Source organism: Tamandua tetradactyla, chromosome 21 (genome assembly GCF_023851605.1).
Source record: "Tamandua tetradactyla isolate mTamTet1 chromosome 21, mTamTet1.pri, whole genome shotgun sequence".
NCBI classification, from domain to species: Eukaryota; Metazoa; Chordata; class Mammalia; order Pilosa; family Myrmecophagidae; genus Tamandua; species Tamandua tetradactyla.
This window is the reverse complement of record NC_135347.1, coordinates 61,253,486-61,279,824: the sequence shown is the minus strand read 5'-3', so window position 1 is coordinate 61,279,824 and position 26,339 is coordinate 61,253,486. Positions and strand designations below refer to the sequence as shown.

General features: G+C 42.1%; 1 protein-coding gene and 1 pseudogene across 2 annotated transcripts in view; both read left to right on the top strand.

Annotated features, from left to right (window-relative positions):
- Positions 1 to 16,161: 16,161 nt before the first annotated feature.
- LOC143665794 (small ribosomal subunit protein eS1 pseudogene) lies at positions 16,162 to 16,993 on the top strand (annotated as a pseudogene).
- Positions 16,994 to 21,015: 4,022 nt separating this feature from the next.
- The window catches only part of MCCC2 (methylcrotonyl-CoA carboxylase subunit 2), a 128,475-nt gene continuing 123,151 nt past the window's right edge, over positions 21,016 to 26,339 (top strand). Inside the window, exons 1-2 of one of the 2 annotated variants that reach the window (XM_077139511.1) lie at positions 21,016 to 21,033; positions 21,075 to 21,263. In XM_077139511.1, the coding sequence (XP_076995626.1) occupies positions 21,135 to 21,263 (129 nt within the window). In that variant the 5' untranslated portion in view covers positions 21,016 to 21,033; positions 21,075 to 21,134. The other variant, XM_077139510.1, reaches the window with a different exon arrangement.

Here is a 26,339-nt window from a genome sequence, read left to right as displayed (position 1 = left end):
TGTTTTGTTTGATATATGGTGTGCTAGAAGGATAAAGGGATTATGTTCAAGGTTGGAATAGACAGGGCAGAAAAGGGTAAAGAGGAGATAAAAGAAAACCGTGGTGAAAGTATGGTATTATTGAGAATGGAGATTGGCATCATAAAATATAGAATGAATAATATAACGTTTAGAAAGATGGAGAAAATGAACTGACAGAGAATAAGATAAGGAAATTCAGATGTGCCTTGATTTGTAAGCTTGGGCATCATTTACTAGTTCCGACATCTCAGGCAGAAGTTGTCTACATTAGATGCCGTCCATTTCTGATCTCTTCATGTCAATTTCCTCTTTGGGATGACTCTGAGCTGTGCCTTAAGAGTTCTTGAAACTGGGATTACAGTGTGCTCACTACAACCCGAGTCTAGTCAGCCATAGTTCTGGTAAATTATACCACTCTCTCACACCATTAAGTCTCCAGTTTACTGGAGCTGTAATAAAGAAACTGCAAGGTCTTCTCCATCAACCAAAAGCTTCACTGGAAGGTTCTCTGCTGAATGCCCTCAAATGACCAATCCCTGAGACCCTGGGCTTTCACAGAGAGAAAGCATGTACTGCTAAGCATGAAGTGGGAGATGAGACAGCCTATCAGTCTAGAAGTCTGTCTCCCCAAGCTGTAGAAATTCTGATTGTTTTATAGTATCAATTATTGTTATGTATCAATTTATTGATACTACAAAATGATCAGAATTATGGTGCTAGAAGGACACCATATATCAAACGACCACCACACAGGGCCTAGTATATGTTCAGTTTCTGTATGCCAAGGTTCTTTTACATTCATGAGACGGTGTAACCAAGAAGTTAGGATTTAAGAAATAATTATGATTACTGAGTCATTATATAGATATTTCATTTTACTTTCTAGTATTATAGAGGAGAATTCCTGAAATTTCTTAACTGTAATCCAGCTGCTTTGATCTCTAATAATGATTGTATAACTCTATGGCCTTTATCTCGTGTCTGTAAAAACCTTGTGAATGACCCTCACTTGTACCCTTTTATCTTATTTTTCAAGTTTAGAGTCTTATGATCAGTAAAGACCCTTAATGCTTATTAATGAAGTCAACCCAGCACTAACCCACTCCAAATCCAAAATTATCTTGCTAGGCAGACTGGATCTAACTAACACTGGCCCGCCTGACATGCACAGGACCTTAAACTTTAACCTGTGAGTGACCTACACCACATTATAATACTGAAAACCAGGCCCATCATCATATTACGGCTTCCATTTCTTAATCTATTCTGTGACTAAGCTTGTCATCCATCTGCACATGCTCAATAATTACATCACCTCTAACCTCGTCATCTTGAGTCATCGCCCTTGTAATCCTAATCCTGCACAGCTTTTGATCCTATAAAACGATGAGAATTCCTGCAGTTCAGGGAGGCAGACTTCTAGGCTGATGGGCTGTCTCATCTCCCGCGTCATGCTTAGCAGTAAACACTTTCTCTCTTTAAACCCAGGGTCTCAGGGATTGGTCATTTGAGTGCATTCAGGGAGAATCCACCACTTGTGATAGATACCCACAGGATTTCTCCCTCTCAAGACACCATTTTCCTCCAAGAACCCCAGGGTTTTAATATCATAATAACTATTCTACTCAAGGCACAAATTTCTGGTGAGTTGAAAGGTCAGGCAAAGGAAATTGTTGGCTAAATGGGACAAAGGCACATATAACATGGAGAAGATGATGGCTAAGGCTCTCCTTTTAGAGTTTAAACCCAATTAACTCTGCACACCACTGTCTCATTCCTAATTATGGGATGTATTTATTATACTCTTCAAGAACATTATGTGGACACAAGACATAGAAAGTTCTTCCCATTAATTGGTTCAGTTCCTGTTATATAGCTCATGCTATTCCCCAAATGTCTACTTGTGATAAGCTTCCAAAAGGGACAATTAGAAACATGAGGGCTTTTATGACCTCTTCCTATACTATAGAAACTTATGGAGAGCCTATTGCCATATGAGAGACAGCTCTAAATGGATCATGGATAAAACAACTAACTCAGGCTAAAATTATGCTGTATTATATTCTTTGCATTGCTCCACTGAACACAAGGGCAACACTCTCCTATGTTGGAAGATAAGCTATAAGATAATAGTTGGTATTAGAAGAGGTAGCTTTAGAGTTAGAGAGATCTAGGACCCACTTAGGGAGGCGATTAGTGCACTAACTAATGAAGTATCAGAGCTTCATACACAAGGTTGCTTTACAGACGTGATTAGCATCAGACCATGCCCTGGCTGCCCAAGGAGGCCTCACCGCTGTGTATTTGTCCATGATAGTCAGGAGCAAGTTTACCTGGGATGATGGCAGTGAAGCCCATGCCAAAGGAACAGTCAAGTCAAAACACACACCTCCTGAATCTGGCTGGTCTGAGTCTCTTTGTAGTTGGTTTTTAGGGTCATGGGGACCTTGGCCCAGAGATGTCCTAATAGGGACACTTGCTAGCCTCTTAATCATATTCATAATATCCCTCACTGGTTGTCTGAGCACTCTACTCTTAAATGCTACTCTGCAGCCACTAATGTGATAAAGGTAGTGAGTTCTCTGCCTGATGCCCTCAAATGACCAATTCCTGAGACACCAGGGTTTCAGAGAGAAAACCCGTTTATTGCTAGGCATGAAGCAGGAGATCAGAAGGTCTATAGGCCCCCAAACATCTGTCTCCCCAAACTACAGTAATTCTGATAGTTATGTAGTATTAGAACATGGGCAGATTTTAGGATACGTTTAGAGATGATCTAATTATTGAGCATGTTTAGTTTGATGACATGCTTAGTCATGGAATATATGTAAGGAAATGGCAGCCTTACTATGATAGGTGTGATATGATTTTTAGTTTTATAGTGAGGTATAAGTGACTTACAGGTTAAAGTCTAAGCTACTGAGCACAAAGAGGGCCATTTTGGTGAAATTCAGCTTTGGTTATGATAACTTTGGACTTGGGGTGGGTTAGTTCTGGGCTGACCCAAGACCCTTATTAATAAACATTAGGGGCTGTCTTTAGTGCTCACAGACTCTAAAGTCATGTAACTGGATAAAATGAGTACAAGTGAGGTCAGTCACAAGGTTTTACACCCACAAGGGCACATGGTAAAGGCTAAACAGTCATCAAAGATCAAGACAATTAGAGTACAGTTTGACAATTTCAGATATTTTCTTCTGACTATTGTAATACATTTAGAAAGTGAAAAGAAATATCTATATAATAATTTTAAATCATAATCATTTGTTAATTTCTAACTTCTTGGTTACAAACTCAACACGTGGTACAACTGAGGCTACAGAACCAAGGTGAATGGTAGGCTGAAAATCTTGTCTCCAGCTAACCCATGAGCTTGGTGATGAGACATTAGAGATCTTTTAGTGATGAACAAGACAACATCTTTGGTCAAGACTTCATAATGGAGGGAATAGCCAAAAGGGGAGGAATTGATAAAATTATATAGTGAAAGTCCTGGGGATTCCTCAGAGCCAAAAAACAAGACAAAACAAAACAAAACAAACAAACATGCCCTACATCTTCTTTGAACTCTTTCTTTTGTTAATATTTTAATTGAGAAATCTTCACACATATACAGACTACAAGGTGCACAATCAGTGGCTCACAATGTCATCACATAGTTGTGTATTCATCACCATGATCACTTTTTTTTTTTTTTAACATTTGCATCACTCTGGAAAAAGATATGAAAAGAAATAAGAAAAAACTCATATATACCATGCCCCTTATCCCTCCCTCTCGTCGACCATTAGTATTTCCATCTATCTAATTTATTTTACCCCTTTTCCCCCATATTATTTATTTATTTGTTTTTAACCATATTTTTTTACTCATCTGTCCATACCCTGGAAAAAAGGAGCATCAGACACAAGGTTTTCACCATCACACAGTCACACTGTAAAAGTTGTAATTTTAAACAATTGCCTTCAAGAATCAAAGCTACTGGAACACAGCTCAACACTTTCAGGTACTACTCTCCAGCCACTCCAATACACATAACCTAAAAAAGGATATCTATACAGTCTATAAGAACAACCTCCAGGATAACCTCTCGCTTCTGTTTGATATCTCTCAGCCACTGAAATTCTCTTTTGTCTCATTTCTCTCTTCTGCCTTTTGGTCAAGAAGTCTTTCTCAATCTCTTGATGCCAGGTCCTGGCTCATCCAGGATTTCTGTCCCAGGTTGCCAGGGATTTACACCCCTTGGAGTCAGTCCCACGTAGGAGGGAGGGCAATGAATTCACCTGCCATATTGGCTTAGAGAGAGAAGCCACATCTGAATAACCAAAGAAGTTCTCTGGAGGTGACTCTTAGGCATAATTATAAGTAGGCTTAGCCTATCCTTTGCAGGAATAAATTTCATAGGGGCAAACCTGAAGGTCAAGGGCTCAGCCTGTTGAATTGATTTTCCCCACTGCTTATGAGAATATCAGAAATTCTCCAAATGGGGAAACTGAATATCCTTACCTTCCAGTCCCCCAAGGGGACTTTGCAAATACTTCTTTATTTCACTGCCCAATTACTCTGGGATATATTGGGGAATCACACTAACCTGGGCAAACAAACAAGATCTCATGCCCCATTCAAGATTCCATGTACTTATGGTGTTCAACTAAAATGACCATACAAGTTAAATTGGGATATGCACTACCCAAAGTATAAATTTTTGCACCAAATAAACATGTCTCCTTTGGTTTCACACAGAAGTTGAAGTTTTAAAATATGGACAATATCATCCTTCACCCTGTATTCTGATTTACCTTAGTCCTATCACTATTCAAGTCTGATCCCTCTTTTAACTTTTTAAACAGTTCCCATATGGGGTGCTGCTGACCTTCATAGCTTCAGAGGTTTAACTCTCAGGTTAAATACCCAAAGTTTCTGGGAATGACCAGGACACAAATAAACAGTTCATTACCTCAGAATTTAGAAATAACAGTTACAACTCCAGAATAGATGTGAATGCTGTAAGAGCTTACAATCAAGGACCCTTTACAATAGACCCCAACCTGATATCCCATGTTCTTGATTTCAGTTCACTGAGTTTTTTTTTTTATTTCATTTAAGCCCCAGCCCTCCTCCCTCTATCATTCTCATATGCAGCTTCATTCAGTGTTTTAACATAATTGTATTACAGTTAGGTAATATTGTGCTGTCCATTTCTGAGTTTTTATATTCAGTCCTGTTGCACAATCTGTATCCCTTCAGCTTTAATTACCCAATATCTTACCTTATTTCTATGTCCTGATGGTCTCTGTTACCAAGGAAATATTCCAAGTTTATTCACTAATGTCAGTTCATATCAGTGAGACCATACAGTATTTGTCCTTTTGTTTCTGGCTAATCACACTCAGCATAATGTCCTTAAGGTCCATTCATGTTGTTACATACTTCATAACTTTATTCTGTCTTACAGCTGCATAATATTCCACCTTATGTAAATGTCACAGTTTGTTTAGCCAACTCTCTGTTGATGGACATTTTGGCTGTTTCCATCTCTTGGTAATTGTTAATAATGCTGTTATAAACATTGGTGCGTAAATGTTCATTTGTGTCCTTGGCCTCGTGTCCTTTGAGTAGAGACAGCATATAGATGGGTCCTGTTTTTTAATCCATTCTGCCAGACTATGTCTTTTGATTGGAGAGTTTAATCCATTAACATTCAGTGTTATTACTGCATGGGTAGTACTTTCTTCTACTATTTTGCCTTCTGGATTTTATATGTCATATCTAATTTTCCTTCTTTTTTACCTTTACTCATAGTCTTCCTTTCTACACTCTTCTCCACACCTCTCTCTTCTGTCTTTTTATCTGTCTCTAGTGTTCCCTTTAGTATTTCTTGCAGACCTGGTCTCTTGGTCACAAATTCTCTCAGTGATTTTTTGTCTGAAAATGTTTTAATTTCTCCCTCATTTCTGAAGGACAATTTTGCTGGGTATAGAATTCTTGGTTGGCAGTTTTTCTCTTTTAATAATTTAAATATATTATCCCACTGTCTTCTCACCTCCATGGTTTCTGCTGAGAGATCTGTGCATAGTCTTATTGGGCTTCCCTTGTATGTGATGGATTACTTTTCTCTTGCTGCTTTCAAGATCCTCTCTTTCTCTTTGACCTCTGACATTCTGATTATTAAATGTCTTGGAGTATGTCTATTTGGATCTATTCTCTTTGGGGTACGCTGCACTTCTTGAATCTGTAATTTTAAGTCTTTTGTAAGAGTTGGGAAATTTTCAGTGATAATTTCCTCCATTAGTTTTTCTCCTCCTTTTCCCTTCTCTTCTCCTTCTGGGACACCCACAACACGTATATGCATGCGCTTCATATTGTCTTTCAATTCCCTGAGTCCCTGCTCATATTTTTCCATTTTTCCCCTATATTTTCTTTTTCTTGCCGGATTTCAGATGTTCCGTCCTCCAGTTTTGAAATCCTATGTTCTGTCTCTCGAAATATACCATTGTAGGTTTTCATTGTTTTTTTCATCTCTTCTACTGTGTCTTTCATACCCATAAGTTCTGTGATTTGTTTTTTCAGACTTTCAGTTTCTTCTTTTTGTTCTTTCCTTGCCTTCTTTATATCCTCCCTCAATTCATTGATCTGGTTTTTGATGAGGTTTTCCATGTCTGTTCGTACATTCTGAATTAATTGTTTCAGCTCCTGTATGTCATTTGAATTGTTGGTTTGCTCCTTTGACTGGGCCATATCTTCAATTTTCCTAGTGTGAGTTGTTATTTTTTGCTGGCATCTAGGCATTTAATTACCTTAATTAGTTTATTCTGGAGATTGCTTTCACTTCTTTTATCTAGGGTTTTCTTGCTGGATGAATTTGTTGTCTATCTGTTCTTTGACATTCCGTTCGGCTTTATCTGGATCTTTAGCTTAAGTTTTGTTTAACAGAGGAGAATTTTTCTTGCCCTGCTTGTGTGGTGCCCCCCCCCCCCGCCCCCCACACACACTTAGGAGGGTCTACTTAGATATTATATACCCCAGCCAGATTTTCCCAGACCAAACTGGCCTCCTATCAGGAGGAAAGAGTCACCTGCGTTGGTTTTCCCTGAGGGTGAGACCCAGCAGATTGAAAGACTTTCCTGTGAAGTCTCTGGACTCTGATTTTCTTATCCTGCCCAGTATGTGGCACTCGTTTGACTGCAGGTCCCACCAGCATAAGATGATGCGGTACCTTTAACTTTGGCAGACTCTCCCTGCTGGGGGTATGGTGCAGACAGAGGAGAGGTTGTAGGCTGGTTTTAATGGCTTCAAATTACCAAGGCCTGGTGTCTGAATTCCTTGATGGAGGGATTCCACCTGGGTGGGGCTTCACCCCTCCCCTGGGGAAGGCACAAACTTCAGATAAGCCCCCAAAAGAGCTCACTTCTGCCTATGCCTGGGGCAGTTGCAGCCTGAAAAGTTCTGCTGCTGTATCCAGAGGCAGTCAAGCCTTTGTAGATACACAGCCACAAAAAGCTCTGTTTCCTTCTTTTTTCCCCCCCTTTTTCTGTCAGTCCTTCCCCCTTGGCACCAGGGCAAAAATGAGCAACCTCCGCTTTGATCAGGTTCACCTAAGCTGGGGGCCTATTTTTAGTAGTCAGAATTTGTTAATTAGTTCTACAATTTGGCATTTGATTGTGCCCAGTCTCTGCTGCTGGTAAAGTCCTTTCCTTTCCCCTCTGGGAAGGGGCCTGTGGGGGAGGGGCGCTGGTCGCTGCAGCTTTGGGAACTCACGGTTCTGGGGGGTGCTCACAGCTGGTCCAGCTGGTCCAGACTGGGGTACGCTGTGTGTCTGGTCACTATCGTGGCTCCGGGAGCTGTTCTGTACTGTTTCTGGTTATTTAGTAGTTGTTCTGGAGGAGGAACTAAAATGCTCACGTTAAGCCGCCATCTTGACCCAGAAGTTCACTGAGTTTTTATATTATAGTTAGTCCATATGAGGCATGAAAATAGTTTGTCTTTTTTGTTCCTGATATTTTATTCAGCATATAGTCCATAAAGTTCATTCATCAGTTGCATGCCTCACAACTTCATTCCTTCCTGCAGCTGCTCAGTAGTCCATTGTGTGTACACAGCACAGTTCCCCCTTCCATTCCCGAGTCATTGTACCCTTAGGCCACCTCCCTCCACTGTGAATCGTGAACACTGCCACCATAAACACCAGTGCGCAACTGCCCTTTCATGTCCCCACTCTCAGTTCCTACAGGTACGTACTGAGCAGTGTGGTTCAGGATCCTATGGCAACCCCACCTCTAGCCTCCTGTGGAGCCACCACACTGCACCTTTCATCTCCCTACTGACAGTGGATAGTACATCTCTTTCTCCACATTTTCTCTAGCATTTGTTTCTGTTTTTTTTTTTTTTGTATGCTGTGTGTGTGTGGGTCACATTTCATTCTTTTCCCATGTGACTGCCCCATTATTGCAGCACTCTTTGTTGATTTTTTTTTTTTTTTTTTGAAAGTGCACGGGTGTGTTAGTTAGATTCAGTTGTCAACTTGGCCAGGTGAGCATACCTAATCTTGCTGCTGCAGACATAAGCCAATGGTGAACCTCATCTGTTGCCAATTACATCTGCAGTCAGCTAGGAGGCATGTCTGCTGCAATGAGTGATGTTTGACTTAATTGGCTGGTGCTTAAATGAGAGAGCTCAATGTAGCACAGCCGAAGCAGTTCCGCATTCCTCATTTCAGCACTTGCAGCTCAGCCCAGGCCTTTGGAGATGCAAAAAGAAGTCACCCCGGGGAAAGCTGTTGGAACCCAAGGGCCTGGAGAGAAGACCAGCAGAGACCATCTTGTGCCTTCCACGTAAGAAAGAACCTCAATGGAAAGTTAGCTGCCTTTCCTCTGAAGAACCAACAAAATAAATCCCCTTTTATTAAAAGCCAATCCGTCTCTGGTGTGTTGCATTCTGGCAGCTAGCAAACTAGAACAATGGGCTAGGAATTGAACCTGGGTCTCCTGCATTGGAGGTGAGAATTTTATCACTGAACTACCTTTGTACCCACTCTTTCTGTTCATTTTTAAACAATTCTATTCATACATCATACAATACAACCTAAGTTGAACTCACTCTTGAGTTTCCTCTTGATATATTTTGAAATTTGAAATCTCCCCAAGGGAGCTGACACAGTTAGGCAATCAAGCCCCTTCATGGCTATATTTAACACAATACAAAATAAAGCTCACATGCCCTAAATCTTGATGGAAAAACAGCCTGCAAAGGGTTAAAAGGCAAAAGTAAATACCAGGGAGTATGCCTCAAGGTCCAAGGATAAACAGTCCTGCTGAACCTGAAAGAAGACAATATTTTTAATACAATTAGACAATGCTTTGCTAAAAGAAACAAAGCAAGATTGCTTAGACTAGCAAGAACAGCTGACCTTGCCAAAAGTGATAAGCAACATAAAGGAACATTAGAAAATAGACCAAGGCTTCTCACAGGCATATCTAGGGTATACAAAGAAGTACAGCTCTAAATAAACTTGCCTGTGCTTCCCTGAGAAGTGAGGTCCCCTGATCCCAGTCTCTTTTCTCTTTCAAGTAACAGCAACATATGGCGCCCAAGATGGGGCTCGACTAGTTTCCTTTGTTCCAGTGCTATAGAAACATGGAAAATCTCTAGAAGATAAAAGGGTAATGGGTAATCAATTGTCTTGGTTAGAAGAGTTCTCACAGGTCTTAAAGACATTGTTGAAAACTACAGGGTCTCAATGAAGACTTCAGAGTCACTAGAGCTCTTTTCTTTGGTACAGAAGCATTGCTATTGGTTACAGCCTCAAGGCCGCAATGTTTTAAATCTTAAGCAATGGAAATTGGTTATGAAGGCTTTGTGGTGAGCATACCAAAATGGGGAAGATATTTCTGTTTCTATTTGGTCATCGTGTTCAGTCAGGCAATGAACCACCTAGCCCCCACTTTCTCTTAAACTCAGTGTTGTGTTTTTTCTCAATCTCCCACTGCCCCTTCTGACCCTGTTTGAACAGTTGCTTGAGCTGGACTCAGCAATTGGTGCCCAAACAGGGATCCGATAGGGGAACTCTTAAAGCATAAAGTGAGGAGACGCTCCAGGAACGTCCACTACAAATACTACAGAGAGCTAATAATAGGAACAACAAAAAGGTAAGGAGTGAATTGGAGATATTTTAAGCTAGGTGTAAAACATGGGGTATTCAGTTTCAGCAGGAAGGAACCTCTATAACCACTGGAGGCAGAAAATTTCCTCAGTCTCAATTAGAAACTTTTCTTTGTCATATACAGGATTGTTCCCCATAGTTTCCAGAAGAAAATACAGTTAATCCTCAAACTTGGGCAAAAGTAGGAGAACAATTAAAAAGCAGATATGAGACTCTTAATCTTAAACATACTCCAGTATGTACTTTTACTTTTTCTCAGCTATCCAAATATATAATTGGGCCCACTGCTGACCTAATACCCTAACCCATACCTTTAACTTGGAAAACAAATGAGCCTCTATGTGGGTTGAGCAGTGGCCCTTATCTAAAGAGAAGTTAGAGGCTCTAACTCAGTTCAAGAACAGTTTAAAACAGGACATACAGAAGAATCTCATGGTCCTTGGAATTCTTCAGTATTTATTATAAAAACAGAAATCAGGAAAATGGAGAATGTTAACTGATTTGATAAAAGTTAATGCTGTAATTCAACCTATGGAGTCATTACAACCTGGCTTGCACACAACAGTTATAATTCCTAAAAACTGCTCTATTATTAGGATAGATTTAAAAGATTGCCTCTTTACCATACCTTTAGCAGAGAAAGATAAAGAAAATTAATTTATGAGCCTATTCCTAATAAGCTGCCTTTATATAAAAAATTCATATACACCTAAGTCAGAAAATATTCAGTGGGAACAATGCCACACTGAATAAAAGTCAGTACTCATTAATGGTTCTTATGGAATTAGAATGGATTGTCCCCTAAGGGGTACACAATTCAGAATTGTAATTCTGACTTAAAATGTTTTGTTCAGTTGTAGCACGCAGGCCTTTCCCTCTTTCTAGTTCAGCTGTGCTCTCTGTGGAAAAATCCCCAAACCCCTTCTCCTTGCAGGCAATCGAGATAAGGCACATTTCCTGGTATAGAAACCCCCTCCCCCAGCCTTCAGTAACTGGTGAAGATGCACGTAGGCAAAAGAAGACATTCCTGGGTTGGGGGCCCCTCAACGGTTCAGCTCTGGGCCATTCTCAACTTAAATCCGCCAGTTGTGTACCTTGTCTTTAACATGTCAAAGAGTCTATAAAAGCTAAGGTTGCCTTTTGTTCGGGGCTCAGACTTTCAGGGGTTACTGCCTGAGCCCTATGGCCATAGCAAATAAAACCTGCTTCCTGAAACTGCGGATCCTTAGTCTCAGCCTGTTCTAACTTCGCGGAATGTTCCTGGAGGCCTGCGGCCTCGTTCCTGGTTTTCGCGCTACAAAGTTACCCTGGTTTACTCTAAATAATTATTCTACTGAAATTTATACCAATACTACAAATAAAATCTTGTGATAAGAGATGGGAATGGCAGCCCCATCTCCTTTTGTTAACTCAGGCAAAAGGAATTGTCAGATCCTCGACAAACAGCAATTTGGAAGCTGGCCATGAGTTTAGCTCCTTTCATATTTGAAAAATAAATATATTTTAAGAACTTTAAAAATGAAAATCTTGTTAAAAACTATATATTAATGTTTCAAATATGCATTAACTAAAGTATTTTAAGTATTTAATATTATTCTAACAAATTTAATTTTGATGGTAATTATATGTGGTAAAATATTTTCTTAAAATAATGACTTAAGTATGAAAAATATAGAAGATATGTTTCTATTAATAGGAAATAGAGAATAGTTTTATCCTAAGATGAAATGAATAGATGTTACAAAATGAGGAAAATGTAGGACAAAGCCTGAACTAATATAATAAATTGCTGAGGGTTTGTAAAATTGGAAATTATGGTCAAAATTAAGAAAAATTTAATGTCTATCTATAAAATTTTTTAAAAACTTTAATATCAAATAACACAGTAATGCAAGACTAAAGTTTAATTTTCTCTCTGCTAAAATGATGTTTTCTTGGACTCTTAGCCTGTTCTAATGAAAAGATATAAAAAACTTTTTCTAAATAATTAGTGTAAAAAGCAGAGAGTCTGTGTTTTATCAAAATAATTTATGTTAACTTCTATCATGTCCTTATCTGTATAAAAAATACTGATTTTCTCCTAGATATCATTATACTGGCTAAAAACTGTTTCTTTTTTTGCTCTAAAACAGGTGGCTTAATCTATAATCTAATTAATATTGCTATAAATGAATCCATTACTGCTAAATACTATTCATATCATGTAAATACCTAAATTCCTTTAAGCCAAAATATTTTAATGCTTTGTCCAGTGTTTATATAAAATACGTATGTATAAACTAAATTTATCCCAAAATAGCCATGGCTTGTGTTGGGAGCAGATCAGATTCTGAGGGCTGAATGCAAGGGAAAAAATACATTTGCGGAGGCTGTTCTGTTACCCTGGTGCTGCTATTGCGTGGCCTTGGTAAGACACAGTTTGTGTGCACTCTAGCTGGGAGGACTGGCTGTCCTCTGGGAAGGAGTGTACTTTAATAAAGTTATCCAGGTCCCAGGAAGCTCCTCTTGGTCCCCAGCCAGTTCCCAGAGGACTTAACTAGGCCCAGTCATGTAAGCAAATTGGAATTTGGCCACTACTGTGTGAAAATATCATAAAAACTGCATGCAAAAAATTTTAAATTACCAAAAATGCACAGCCAATTATAAAGAATTCTCATTCCTGCATTCCTTTTCAATCAATGCAATTATAGCAAATGAATGTGTAAGGCCTGGCCTGGTAGCCTCTGGCTGGAAGGCCCCCACCTGAACTAAAACTAGTGCACATCCGGGCATACAGCTGTTCAAACTCAGCCAACCCGGACCTGGCCTGACAAACAAAGGACCCTCACTGCACATGGCCCGTACCTATGCCCAATGCACACGGCCCATAGTTATGCCCCCGGCCAAGGCCCGTAGCTATGGCCACTGCACACGGCCCATAGCTATGCCCACTGCACATGGCCTGTAGCTATGCCCCCTGCACAAGGCCGTACCTATGCCCACTGCGCACGGCCTGTAGCTATGCCCACTGTCCCCGGCCCTAAAGTGCGCAAAACTCCTAACCTACCACAGGAGGCCCCGTAGGCATCGTCGGCACCCCCACTAGCTAGCCTATATCTAGCCCCACTGCCCCCGGGGGGGCGCGATTTCCCCGGCTGCACCCTAAGTACCTGGACCCGGGAACCTCGCCCCGGGACAATAAACTTTTTTTAAACTCGGACTTGGTTCCTCTGATTTTTCAGTCGGCTACCGTTTAAAAACATAACAGAATGTAATTCATTTTACAAAATCTGGTCATTTACTATGGGTATATGTCACTATTGACACTTACTCTGCTTTCATTTTTGCTACCTGCCACTCTGGGGAAAGCTCAAAACATGTTATTTCACATTGCCTCACTACATTTCTCACTATGAATAAACCAGCAACACTCAACACAGATAATGGCCCGGCTTGTACAAATCACGGTTTTAAACAATTTTGTACAAATTTTCCTATCTCTCATACCACAGGAATTCCACATAATCCACAAGGACAAGCCATTATTGAATGAGATCATCATTCTCTTAAATCAATGCCTGAAAAACCAAAAAGCAGGAGAACACCTTATCTCCCCTCAGTGAAGATCAGCCTTAGCCCTTTACACTTCAAATTTTTTAAATCGTGAAAGCTCACACATCCCGAAACATTAGTATGTTGGAATGATTTACAGACAGGTCAATGGAAAGGAACTGATCCTGCTTTAATGTGGGGAAATGGTAATGTTTGTGTTTTTTCCAGAAGGTGCAGAGCGACTATTTTGGGTCCCGGAACGCTGTGTGAGGCATGAATCAGAGCAGCAGACTGAGCTGTTGGTAACACGGATGCAGGAGTGTTTGCTGACCGCCCAGAACCAGCGACCCCAGGGGCTGAGTGTGCTCAACCCCTCGCCTCTGAACATAATACCAGTTGAAGTGGCGACACATTCACAGTGTTACATTGGCACACAATTTAAATCAGTTCTTTTCCCGCTCCAACCCTCAGTAACTGGGAGGGTTTGTTGCTAATATGCTTACAACTAAAGATGGACATTTTCAATAAGATCTGTGGAGATTAGTTGCTGCATCTCAGTCTATTCAACTGTCTTGTCATGGCAATAATGCATTAAGCAAAAAAGATAACTGCTATGCTGATAGACAGGATTATTGCTGGAATTTATTTAATGTAACTGCATGTGTTAACCCTCCTTATATAATTCTTCCTGGAAATTTAATTGTAGCAGAAAAAAAACGGAATGAAAATGCAAATAAATATGGACTCAACAGGTTAATATAAATAAAGAAATTAATCTGTGTATAGCTGATTTAGAACAAACTGTAATTATGTTAGATGAAATTCAATCACTTAAAATGCACAGCACTTGTTGTGTGATTGGAATATTACGTCTTTCTGTATTTCACCATACTTATATAATGAAAGTGAACATAAATGGGAAAAAATTAAAAGACATTTATTAGGGCATCAAGACAATTTAACTATAAATATTAATGAACTTCAAGCAAGAGTAGTAGATATGCAAAAAAAACATACAATGATGACAATAATTCTAATCCTGATACTAATAAGTAATGGTAATTACTATACCAGTGGTATACCTATTGGGCTTATATTACAAATCCACCCTTCTTCAGAGTAGTAACTTGGGCGGACCCTTCTTTTTATGTTTTTCTTAATGCAAGTCAGAAATTCCCTGGCCCCACAGACACCTGTCTGCTGTTATTACCAGATGAAAAAGGAAAAACAATGCTTAATTCAACACTCCCTTTTGAATTCGATAAGCGCCCTATATGTATAGGGAAAGAAACTCCTTGCACGAAGTTAATAAACCACACCATTTTAAGCACTGAGAAGAATGACACCCGCCAATCTGCCCTTATGTACCCTTCTTATTATACAAAGAAAACTGATTTTAGCTGCCCAAGAGCAGAAAGGGAAGAGACAGAAGGACGGCAGAAATGTCGTAACAGAAAGGTTCATTGCCTTTAGTGATTCCTATGGAAACCTGTGGGATGTAGCCCCCTTGGGGACTGCAATCCCCCATAGTGGTGTATGATGAACGAAACAGATTCAGAAGATGTCTCCTCACCCAAAGTAAATGAGAATTGGCTTCCAGCCCTGTGGGATGAAAAAATCAATAGGACACAAGGAACATTGTGGAGAGTTTTCCTTGGTCTGGCCCCTTCATATTTCCGGAATATGACTACAACAGAACTCCCAGAGCATTGCGGATATGTGAAGGCATGTGTTCGAGATCCCATTATATTTATTGTTGAGGAAGTCCAAATGGGTATCAATTCATCCTCGTTTTATTGTCATAATTGTTCATTATATACTTGTCTATTTGAGTCTCTGTTGCAGGGAAACAGATCAGTCTTAATTGCTCGCCGGAGATGGGGTATATGGTTTTCTGTACAGATGCATCACTTCTGGCAATCATCACCTGAGAGTCAGATGTTATGACAACTTTTGGATCACTACCTTAAACACACCAAACATCTTATTGGTCTGCTTATTGCTGCTGTAATTGGACTTATTGGAATCATAACTGCAGCTGCTGTCGCCGGCACAGCTTTACATGAAAGTATTAAAACACAGCAATATGTGAGAAAATGGCACAAGAATGCTAGTGAGTAGTGGCATAGCCAAGCACATATAGATGAACAAATTAATACTTGATTAAATGACTCAGAAACAGCAATTACACATATAGGAGATGGGTTGTATAATTTAAATTTACTCAGAGGTTTGAAATGTGATTGGAATGAAAGCTCCTATTGCATAACTCCTTTGCCATACAATGAGTACCATGATAATTGGACCCAAATAAAAAAATTTACTTGGCCATCAGACAAATCCCACTCTAGATATAACCAAACTACAGAAGCATATATTGGAAATGTCACAATGTCAATTGGCTGTTAGTCCAGGAAATGATTTTCAGCAAACATTAATGTCATAATTACATGCTCTTAATCCCATTCATTGGCGGTCATCAAAATCAATACTTACCGACAAAAGGTGGCAAGAAAGGAGCCAAGAAGAAAGTGGTTGATCCATTTTCTAAGAAAGATTGGTATGATGTGAAAGCACCAGCAACGTTTAATATAAGAAATATTGGGAAAACACTAGTTACAAGGACTCAAGGAACCAAAATTGCATCTGATGGCCTTAAGGGTCGTGTTTTTGAAGTGAGCCTTGCTGATCTGCAGAATGATGAAGTTGCATTTAGAAAATTCAAGCTGATTACTGAGGATGTACAGGGCAAAAACTGCCTAACTAACTTCCATGGCATGGATTTTACCCGTGACAAAATGTGTTCCATGGTCAAAAAATGGCAGACCATGATTGAAGCTCATGTTGATGTCAAAACTACCGATGGTTATTTGCTTCGTCTGTTCTGTGATGGTTTTACAAAAAAACGCAATAATCAGGTTCGGAAGACCTCTTATGCTCAGCACCAACAGGTCCGTCAAATCCGGAAGAAGATGATGGAAATCATGACCCGAGAGGTGCAGACAAATGACTTGAAAGAAGTGGTCAACAAGCTGATTCCAGACAGCATTGGTAAAGACATAGAAAAGGCTTGCCAGTCTATCTATCCTCTCCATGGTGTGTTTGTTAGAAAAGCAAAAATGCTGAAGAAGCCCAAGTTTGAATTGGGAAAACTCATGGAGCTTCATGGTGAAGGTAGTAGTTCTGGAAAAGCAACTGGAGATGAGACAGGTGCTCAAGTGGAGCAAATTGATGGATATGAGCCACCAGTCCAAGAATCTGTTTAAAATCTGGACTTTTAAAAGTGACAAATAAAAAGCCTTATTTGTGGAAAAAAAAAATCAATACTTACCACTTTTGGTGGAGGAATAGCTATAATACTGCTATATTTGATAGTTGTAATTCGGTGATTACTTTTAAAAAGAATTCAGGAGACTGAACACAGTGGACAGGCGAATGATCTGATACTCCTTAAAACCCTGGCTGTTGATAAGTTCCCAGTTGCTGGCGCTTGACTGGTAGTCAGTGATGGGTAAGACTGCCCAAAGGAGGGGGCAAACTAAGACAGGCACAGCCACCCGGACCAAAAAACAGAAAAGGGGGAAATGATGTAAAAACAGTCTGCAAAGGGTTAAAAGGCAAAAGTACAGACCAGGGAATATGCCCCAAGGTCCAAGGATAAACAGTCCTGCTGAACCTGAAAGAAGACAATGTTTTTAATACAATTAGGCAATGCTTTGCCAAAAGAAACAAAGCAAGATTGCTTAGACTAGCAAGAACTAGCTGACCTTGCCAAAAGTGATAAGCAACATAAAAGAACATTAGAAAATAGACCAAGGCTTCTCACAGGCATATCTAGGGTATACAAAGAAGTACAGCGCTAAACAAACTTGCCTGGCTTCTCTGAGAAGTGAGGTCCCCTGATCCCATTCTTTCTTCTCTTTCATTCTTGGCACTGTCTAGCCCTGTGTTGTAAGTAACAGCAACAAAACCTGCCGCTACAAGAGGGACAAACCTGCTTCTTAAAATAGAAGTCAGGCTAACTTCATTTTTTTTGGCTATAAAAATCATTTGCCATCTGTTGAAGGTTGAAGCTGCTTCCATTTTTGCAAGTGATCTGACTTGCTGCAGCAAAACTTTGGTGTCCCGAATAAACTCTGATTTGTCTTTTGGCAATATGCCCAAACCAACAACATAATAAAGATAATTAGTATTGTTCATCCCTAAAAGTCTGTCTTTCCCACATCTCCTTGCCACCAGGACCTCTCTGTGTTCCACTGCCTACCCCAATCCCCGGGCAACTTCTGATCTGCTTTTGGTCACTACCAATGAGCTTGACTTTTCTATAAATGAAACTGTATCTACTTTTTTGGGGGGTTAGCTTGATTCTTTGAGCATAATTATTTTTAGATTCATGTATGTTGTTGCATTTATCAATAACTTTTCCTTTTTAAAAAATGTGGTTTGTTATATTGTTGCAGGCAGCCCCTGTTGTTAAAAGCCACTTCCTGTTGCAGCAGGCAGGCCCCTGTTTACTCGGGCCACTTCCTGTTGAAAAATCTCCCCGCTGGAGGACAGTCAGCAGGCAGGATAGAGAAGTTCCTGTGAAGCCCCCTCCCACCAACCGCGCATCTGCTTCTGTAAACCCAGCTTCGTGCCCTTCCCAACCTAAACCCATCAATCCTTTACCTTGTCTTTAACACGTCATCCTGTCTATAAAAACTGATGTCAACCTTTTGTCGGGGGCTCAGACTTTAAGAGGCTACTCGGCTGAGTTCCTATGGCCACAGATGATAAAACCTCCTTCCTGAAACTTTGGAGCCTCGGCCCCCGTTTGTTCTGTTTCCATGTAACATCCCAGGAGGCTTGAAGCCTTGTCCCTGTTTCCGGCAACAATATTCTGCCTAACTTTTCACATAAAGTAGATCTATTGATTCATTTTTAAAAGATTAGTCATTTATGACAAGTATGTACCAAATACTCTTAGTTTCCAATCTGTTCTTCAATTTCCTCTGAACATGTTCTAATTTTGACCATATCTTTTAAAAACTTCATTTAAAAATAATTTTAGCCTTACATATAAGTTGCAAAAATAATATGGAGCTAGCTCTGTATTATTTGTTGCCTTTTTTTGTTTTTGCTTACGTAATTTTTGTTCAGGTAACACAGATAAAACATAGAATTCCCCATTTTCGCCCCTTTCAAGTATACAATTCATTGGTGTTAATTACACGCACAACGTTGTGCTGCCATCACCACCACCCACTAACAAAATGTTCCCATCCCCCCAAACAGAAACTCTGTACCTATTAGGAATTAACTCCCTGCAACCCACCCCAGCCCTGCCCTTGGTCATCTGTATGAAGATTTCTGACAACACATTTGCATATTCTGTTTTGTGTAACTGAGGTCATACACTCTCCCCCCTTTTTTGTCTGTGGCTTTCAGCTTCCACAGCCTCAGTCTGTCTGGGGCGGGATTGAAACGCACCTGCGGTGGGGGTCCAGCTGAACAAGTCAGGACCCAGCGACTCTAATTTGCCCACTAAGTGCCATGATCAGTGCCCCTGGGCATTGCTCCCCCGTTGCAGGGTAGAGGGTTTCCACTCCCTGTCTGTCCACAGCACGAGCCAGGGACTGGCCTCCAAGCGGCCTCCAGAGTAGGGATGGGTGCTGACTCAGCTACTCATCGCATGTTTCAGCCTTTTGTCCTGCATCCCTGGTTGCTGGTTAGTGCTCCTCTGGACCGCAGATCCTCCCGGCTGCTGGTCAGTGCTCTTCCGGACCACAGATCCTCCCGGTTGCTGGTCAGTGCTCCTCTGGACCGCAGATACCGCTGGTTGCATTTGTGGGCCCCAGGCTGACACACCTGGGCCCTGGGTGTGTGGGTGCGTGTCAGGGAAAGGCAGCAGGCCGCGCCTCGAATGACCCTATCCTGACGGTGTATGGAATGTGGGTAGGAGTATGCATACCTAGGTGGAGAGTTTACTAGTGTTTCCTTCATTCGTTCTTGCGCGCGGTGACTGAATACTCAGCAGGGTGGCACAGACAATGAGGAATCAACCCTGTCCAGAGGAGGTCATAGCCTGGGAGAAGTTCCTTGTCTCATCTCACGCGCCTCGATTCACCAAAATCTGATGAACTTAGCAAGATGGCAGGTGCAACTTCCTGGTGAAATTTTTTACTTTGTCATTTATAAACGTCTCTTTCTCCATTCATAGACAAATATTCACTACTACATCACGGTTTTATTTTACAACCCTTATTAACAGAACTTTACTATTATTTTAAAAATTATTTGCTTGCCTATGAGGGCCCTTGCTTCATGGCAGCCCCCCGTTCGATTCCGCTGTTTCCAGGGCCGGGGCGGCCCAAGGCAAAGAGACGCGGGCTCCTCCTAACCTGCCCCACTTGTTAGGGCAGCTTGAAGCCTGCCCGGCTGCCAGCCCTTACACAAGGCCACACACCTAGGAAGGCCCCTTGTAGAAGCAAGCGAAGGAGAAACAGCAACCAGCGTAGTGGGCGCACCAACAGAAAGGCCACACACCTCAGTGTGCCAGCCAGTGCGGAGTCTTCGTCAGCCGGCGGCGACTGCCTCGGAAATCCGAGGAGGCGGATTCAGAGAGCAGCCCCGCAGGCCTGCAGGCCGGGCCTAGGAAGGCTGAAACCGCAAGCTCACTCACAGAAGCGGAGACGCGGCGTTTGCTTCACAGACCCACGTCCTGGTTTTGCAGCTGCAAGCAAGCGCCCTTAGCTACAGAAGCAAAGACTGCTATTAGCTTTTGCAAAAACAGGTTTGTGTGATTCCCACATCCTGACCCCATTACCGGGTGTTCTTCATGGGTCTGGGGGGCACTTTCCACTCGGCTGGGGTCGAGCTCCTGATCCCTTACACCAGGTGACCTGAGAGTCAGGCCCACAACTCAGCCACGGGTCACCCGCCGCCGCCGCCGCCGCTACGGGAAGGCCTGCAGCGTGCAGCCCCGACACCAAGCGGGGGGCTGGGGCACGCGAGAGGACAGGGCCTCGCGGGACTGTGCCGCTCCTTTATTGGCTGGATCAGGGGGCGTGGGGGGCGGCGCCGACACGAGGACGAGTGCGGGGAGTTGCTGCGGAGCCGGCGAGGAGGCTGCCGGGAGGGGAGCCGGCGAGGAGGCTGCCGGGAGGGGAGCCGGCGAGGAGGCTGCCGGGAGGGGAGCCGGCGAGGAGGCTGCCGGGAGGGGCGCCGGCGAGGAGGCTGCCGGGAGGGGAGCCGGCGAGGAGGCTGCCGGGAGGGGAGCCGGCGAGGAGGCTGCCGGGAGGGGAGCCGGCGAGGAGGCTGCCGGGAGGGGAGCCGGCGAGGAGGCTGCCGGGAGGGGAGCCGGCGAGGAGGCTGCCGGGAGGAGGCCGGGCTCCGGGGCGTCCGCGGTGTTTGTCGCGCGGTCCGCGGGCTTCTGCGCACTGTGATGTGGACCGCCCTGAGGTTCGTTCGGCGGCCCGGCAGCCCCGCCGCCGCCCCCGGGCTGCGCGCCTACCGTGGAGACGCCGGGGCCACGCTCGGCACCCGGCCGGACCCTGGCTCCGCGGTCTACCAGGTAGGCCGGGCCGGGGGCGCCCTGCCGCGCGCGCGCGGGAAGCGGACTCTGCTTTAACAGCTGCCCTGCTTCTCTCGCAGCCCACTCGGCTCTGGGACGCGCCGGGCTGTGGTGCGGGTTGAAAAGAAGGTAATTCCGAGGCAAGGAAGATCAGCCCGCTTCCTGTACGGGTGCTGTAGTTGTCGCTTTGGAATGGGTCCCGCATCCGCCTGGTCAGTGACGTCCTCGGAGGCTCGGCGCGGCCGGCTTTGGGAGCCACTGGCCCAGCCCAGTGGTTACTAGACTTTAAGTATTTGCTCATATAAGTAGAAAATACCCATACTGCGGTATTGTTGAATGGCTTTTCTTGGAATTCAGAGGACATCACAATTTCGAAGTAACACGCAACCTTGTGAACTACCAGAACTGAAAAATTTCAAGTTTCTCAGCCTATTCAGAGAACCTTTAAATTGTGCAGATAATTTTCAGAGAAGGCATTTTAATGAACCCCTTCCTTGGGAAACAGAGAGATTGAAAGGAAATCCGCACGTTGAGACAAACAGTATGCAATGAGAAGCGCCCAACGGTTTTTAGATTTCTTGGAGTCTGGAGTAAAGCTTTGATTTGGAAGTATTGTTTGCTATGGCCTAGGGGTCTGTCAGTACGTGGGTAGTAGAATCACTTGGTGTCCTTTTCACTTACAGTTCTGGTGATTGGGCTGGAATTGTTGACTGGCCATGAGTTGGATCTTGATGGTTTAGTAGGAATTGGCCAATTTCGGGGTGTAGGATGGAAGAAGGGATTATGTAAACTAAGGTGTTATAAGAACCTGGGTACTGAATTATGAGTAGTATTGTGGATGGAAGGAGTTATAAGTTGTGGGTAGAGCATGAGATTTATGAATTGTATCTGGAGATAGGATTTATGATAGGAGCAGATGGAAGAGGGCCTTGCATGCAGAAACCACATCTGGTTTTCATTTAATAGGTGATTGGGTAAGATACTTAGTAGAGAAGTGGCATAGTCTTATATATATGGTGGGATTATCAGTGTATTGTGGCAGTGTGGAGATGGATTGGTGTGGGGATAGACTAGATTTGGGCGGCAGTTTGGAAGAGTTGAGTCATGGGATCCTGGGGCCAGAGTTAGTGTTGTGTATAGGAGGGTGAGGATGGGCACTACAAGAGCAGAGATTATAGAGCTAATGACTGAATGGGGTGGGAGGAGATGGGGGGGGTTCACAGATGACTTCGGGGTTTGTAACTTGGGCAGGGCCTCTGAGTGGAGGTTAATGCCATTAATATGGGGCTTATAGGACCAGAAGTAAGTTTATAGATGAGGGAGATGGCTTTTGGTGATGAATTTTGTAATAGTCACTTTTTGCTAGGTTGAACTTTGTAACAATTTCAAAATCTTATGGCACACAACAACAAATTTTTATTCTTGCTCACATTATGTTTTGGTAGTATGTGGTCAGTTGTACCTGTACCACTGCAGGGTGCGCTCAGGTCTTTTCCATGTGCCTTTCTTTTCCTGGAGTAAGGTTGAAGGAGAATCCCTGATTATACATGCCCTTCTTAAAGCAGAGGGTAAAGGAGCAAAAGGCTGAACATAAATTGTATTTAAAGCTGAGGGAGTAATGGACTTAATGAGTGCTCACATTCCATTAGCCGAAGTGAGTCATGTGGCCAAGTGCAACTTCAGAGGGGTTAGGGGCTGGGTATGGAAGAGAATGCTTATGAACAGTATTATCTACCACAAACTTGTTAAATTAGAAATGACTGTGTAATATAGCCTCAAAATTGGATGACCTAGTTTGGTACTGTGTCCTGATGACAAATAACAACAATAACAAAGAACAGTAATATTAGCAGAATTCTATACCATGCCAATCATTTTTTTGAAGACTATGTGAGTTAACTCATTTAATCATCACAACAATCTTGTGTTGTTAGGTACTGTTGTTATCTCAGTTTCATAGATGGGAAATCAGGTATGGAGAAGTCAGTAATTTGTCTGAAATAACTCAGTGAAGTAAGCGTAGAAACTGAATTAGAAGCCGGACAGTCTGGCTCTTAACTATGGTGTCCACATTCTTAACTACTTTAAATGTTTCTCACTCAGCTCCACTTTAGTGAACTCTGTGGTTGAAAGGACTGGGTTGAAAGGTGTCAGTGGCTCAGCTCAAATTCATTACGGCCTGCAGGTACTGGGTTCTATGCTTGCTCAGTCTTACAGGAATCCTATAATGTAGGTACAGTGATAACTTAGCAGGTGTGAGGGGTCAGAATTACCCAAGACCACTGTATTAGTTTGCTGAAGCTGCTGAAATGCAGGCTACCAGAAATGGAATGGCTTTTATAAAGGGAATTTATTGCAAGTTTATAGTTCTAAGGCCATGAAAATGTCCACATGAAGGTACCACCAGAGGTTACCTTCACTCAAGAAAGGCTGATGCTTTCTGAAACACTTCTGTCAGCTGGGAAGGCATGTGGCTGGAGTCTGCTGGTCCTTGTTTCTGGTTTGTTGTTTCCAGCTTCTGATGCCAGTGGTTTCCTCTTTAAGCGTCTGTGGGCCTTCACTTAGTTCCTTTGGGATACAACTCTGGGTTCTGGGTTGTTTAGCATCTCATGGGAAGGCACATGGGAATGCCTGCTGGACTCTGCCCTTATCTAGGCATCTGCTCCCTCTGTCAACACTCCAAGCATCTCCAAACATCCATGTCTTTGTTACGTCTGAAAGCAGTTGCTCTCCAAGAGTCTATATCTGAGGTTTTTTCAAAATGATTCCCCTTTTAAAGGACTCCAGTAAGCTAATCAAGACTCACTTTGAATGAATGGAGCCATATCTCCATCCAGCCAAAAAGCCACACCTACGATAGGGCACACCGCATCTTTGTGGAGATAATCTAATCAAAGTCACGCCTGCAACTGAGCACCACATGTCTATGGAGATAATCTAATTAAAGATTCGCCCTACAATGTTGAATAAGGAGTAAAGGACATGGATTTCTGCAGTATACAACACTTTCAGACTAGCACAGCCACGGTTTCAGAAAGTGAGGAAATTAACTGAACTCAGGTCTGTCTGGCAATTCCATGAATAGCTTCTTTGTCTATATAAAATGTATTATGCTGTGGTCTAGTCTGTACACCAGTAATTAGAACAGGGAAGTCGCTATGGTATGGAGGGAGAGACTGGCCTAGTATTTTGTATATGTTAGAAACTAACATCTTGTTTCCATAGAAAAAAAAACTAGGGGAATATGCTAAAATTTTACAGAGTCCCTAACAGTAGGCCTAAGAAGCAAAATATCTATTAAAAGCAAGTTTCTGGACCTGGAGAGCCTGGGTCTGAGTCCTTGTTCTAACTGCTTGTTCACTGAGTGAACCTGCACTACTTAAATAGTTTATCTTTACCTCAGTTTCCTCAACTGTATAATGGCATTAAAAATTACATTTGGCTCATAGAGTTTATTGGGACAATTAATGACTTCTAACAGTGTCTTGAAAATAGCTATTATAAAACATAGAAATATTAGCTTTTGCTGCTTTTTCTTTTTTCCTTAGAGCCACCTCATGATCTGCATTAACCAGTTTTTGCTTCAGTAATGCTCTGTAGCAAAAAATCCCAAACTCTCAATCTGCAAAATAAAAAAAAAAAAAATCTTTATTTTTTGCTCATGGATCTATAAACTGGCTGCTGTGGCCGTATCCCAGGTAATGCATCGAATTCAGTCTCCTCTGCTTTGCTATTGGGGGTTACTCCTCTCATGGTGGACAGTAGGTACACAAGAGGGGAGTTTGGAAACGCATGGCCCCTCTTTCTTTTTTTCATTTATTTTTTATTTATAATACATAACCACATACAAGCACAAACATTCTTATCATATGACCATTCCTTTCTTGTTATGTAATCAGTAACTCACACTATCATAACATAGTTGTATAGTCATCATCATGATCATTTCTTAGAACATCTGCATCAATTCAGAAAAAGCAATAAAAAGGAAACAAAAAAATTCATACATATTATACCCCTTACCCCTCCCCTTCACCTATCACCAGCATTTCAATCTACTAAATTTATTTTAACATTTGTTCCCCCAATTATTTATTTATTTTTAATCCATATGTTTTACTTGTCCATCTATAGGTAGACAAATGGAGCATCAGCCACAAGGCTCTCACAACCACACAGTCATACTGCTACAGCTATATCATTCAATTATCTTCAAAAAACATGGCCACTGAAGCACAGCTCTGCATTTTCAGGCAATTTCCTCCAGCCTCTTCACTACCCCTTAACTAAACAGGTGATATCTATTTAATGCATAAGAATAACCTCCAGGATAACCTCTGGACTCTGTTTGGAATCTCTCAGCCATTGACACTTTATTTTCTTTCATTTTGCTCTTCCCCCTTTTGGTTGAGAAGATTTTCTCAATCTCTTGATGCTGAGTCCCAGCTCATTCTAGGATTTCTGTCCCATGTTGCCAGAAAGGTCCACACCCCTGGGAGTCATGTCTCACGTAGACAGGGGGCGGGCAGTGAGTTCACTTGTCGTGTTGGCTGAGAGAGAGAGGCCACATCTGAGCAACAAAAGAGGTTCTCTTGGGGGTGACTCTTAGGCCTAATTTTAAGTAGGCTTAGCCTATCCTTTGTGGGATTAAGTTTCATATGAACAAACCCCAAGATTGGAGGCTCGGCCTATTGCTTTGGCTGTCCCCACTGCCTATGAGAAAATCAGGAATTCTCCACTTGGGGAAGTTGAATTTTCCCCCTTTCTTACCATTCCCCCTAGGGGACTCTGCAAATATTTCCCTATTCACTGTTCAAATCTCTCTGGATTTATCAGGGCATCACTTTGGACAAACCTACAAAATCTCATGCCCTACGCAAGGTTCCAAGTACTATGGTGTTCGATTAAGCTGTCCACATAGTTTATATTAGGAAATGCACTAGTCAAAATATAAATTTTGTACCAAATAAACATTTTTTGCTTGTCTCACACGTATGTTAAAGTTTTAAAATATTAATTACCATGTATTTTCAGCACCCTGTGTTATAGACATTCCTTTGTTCTTCCTCATGCCGA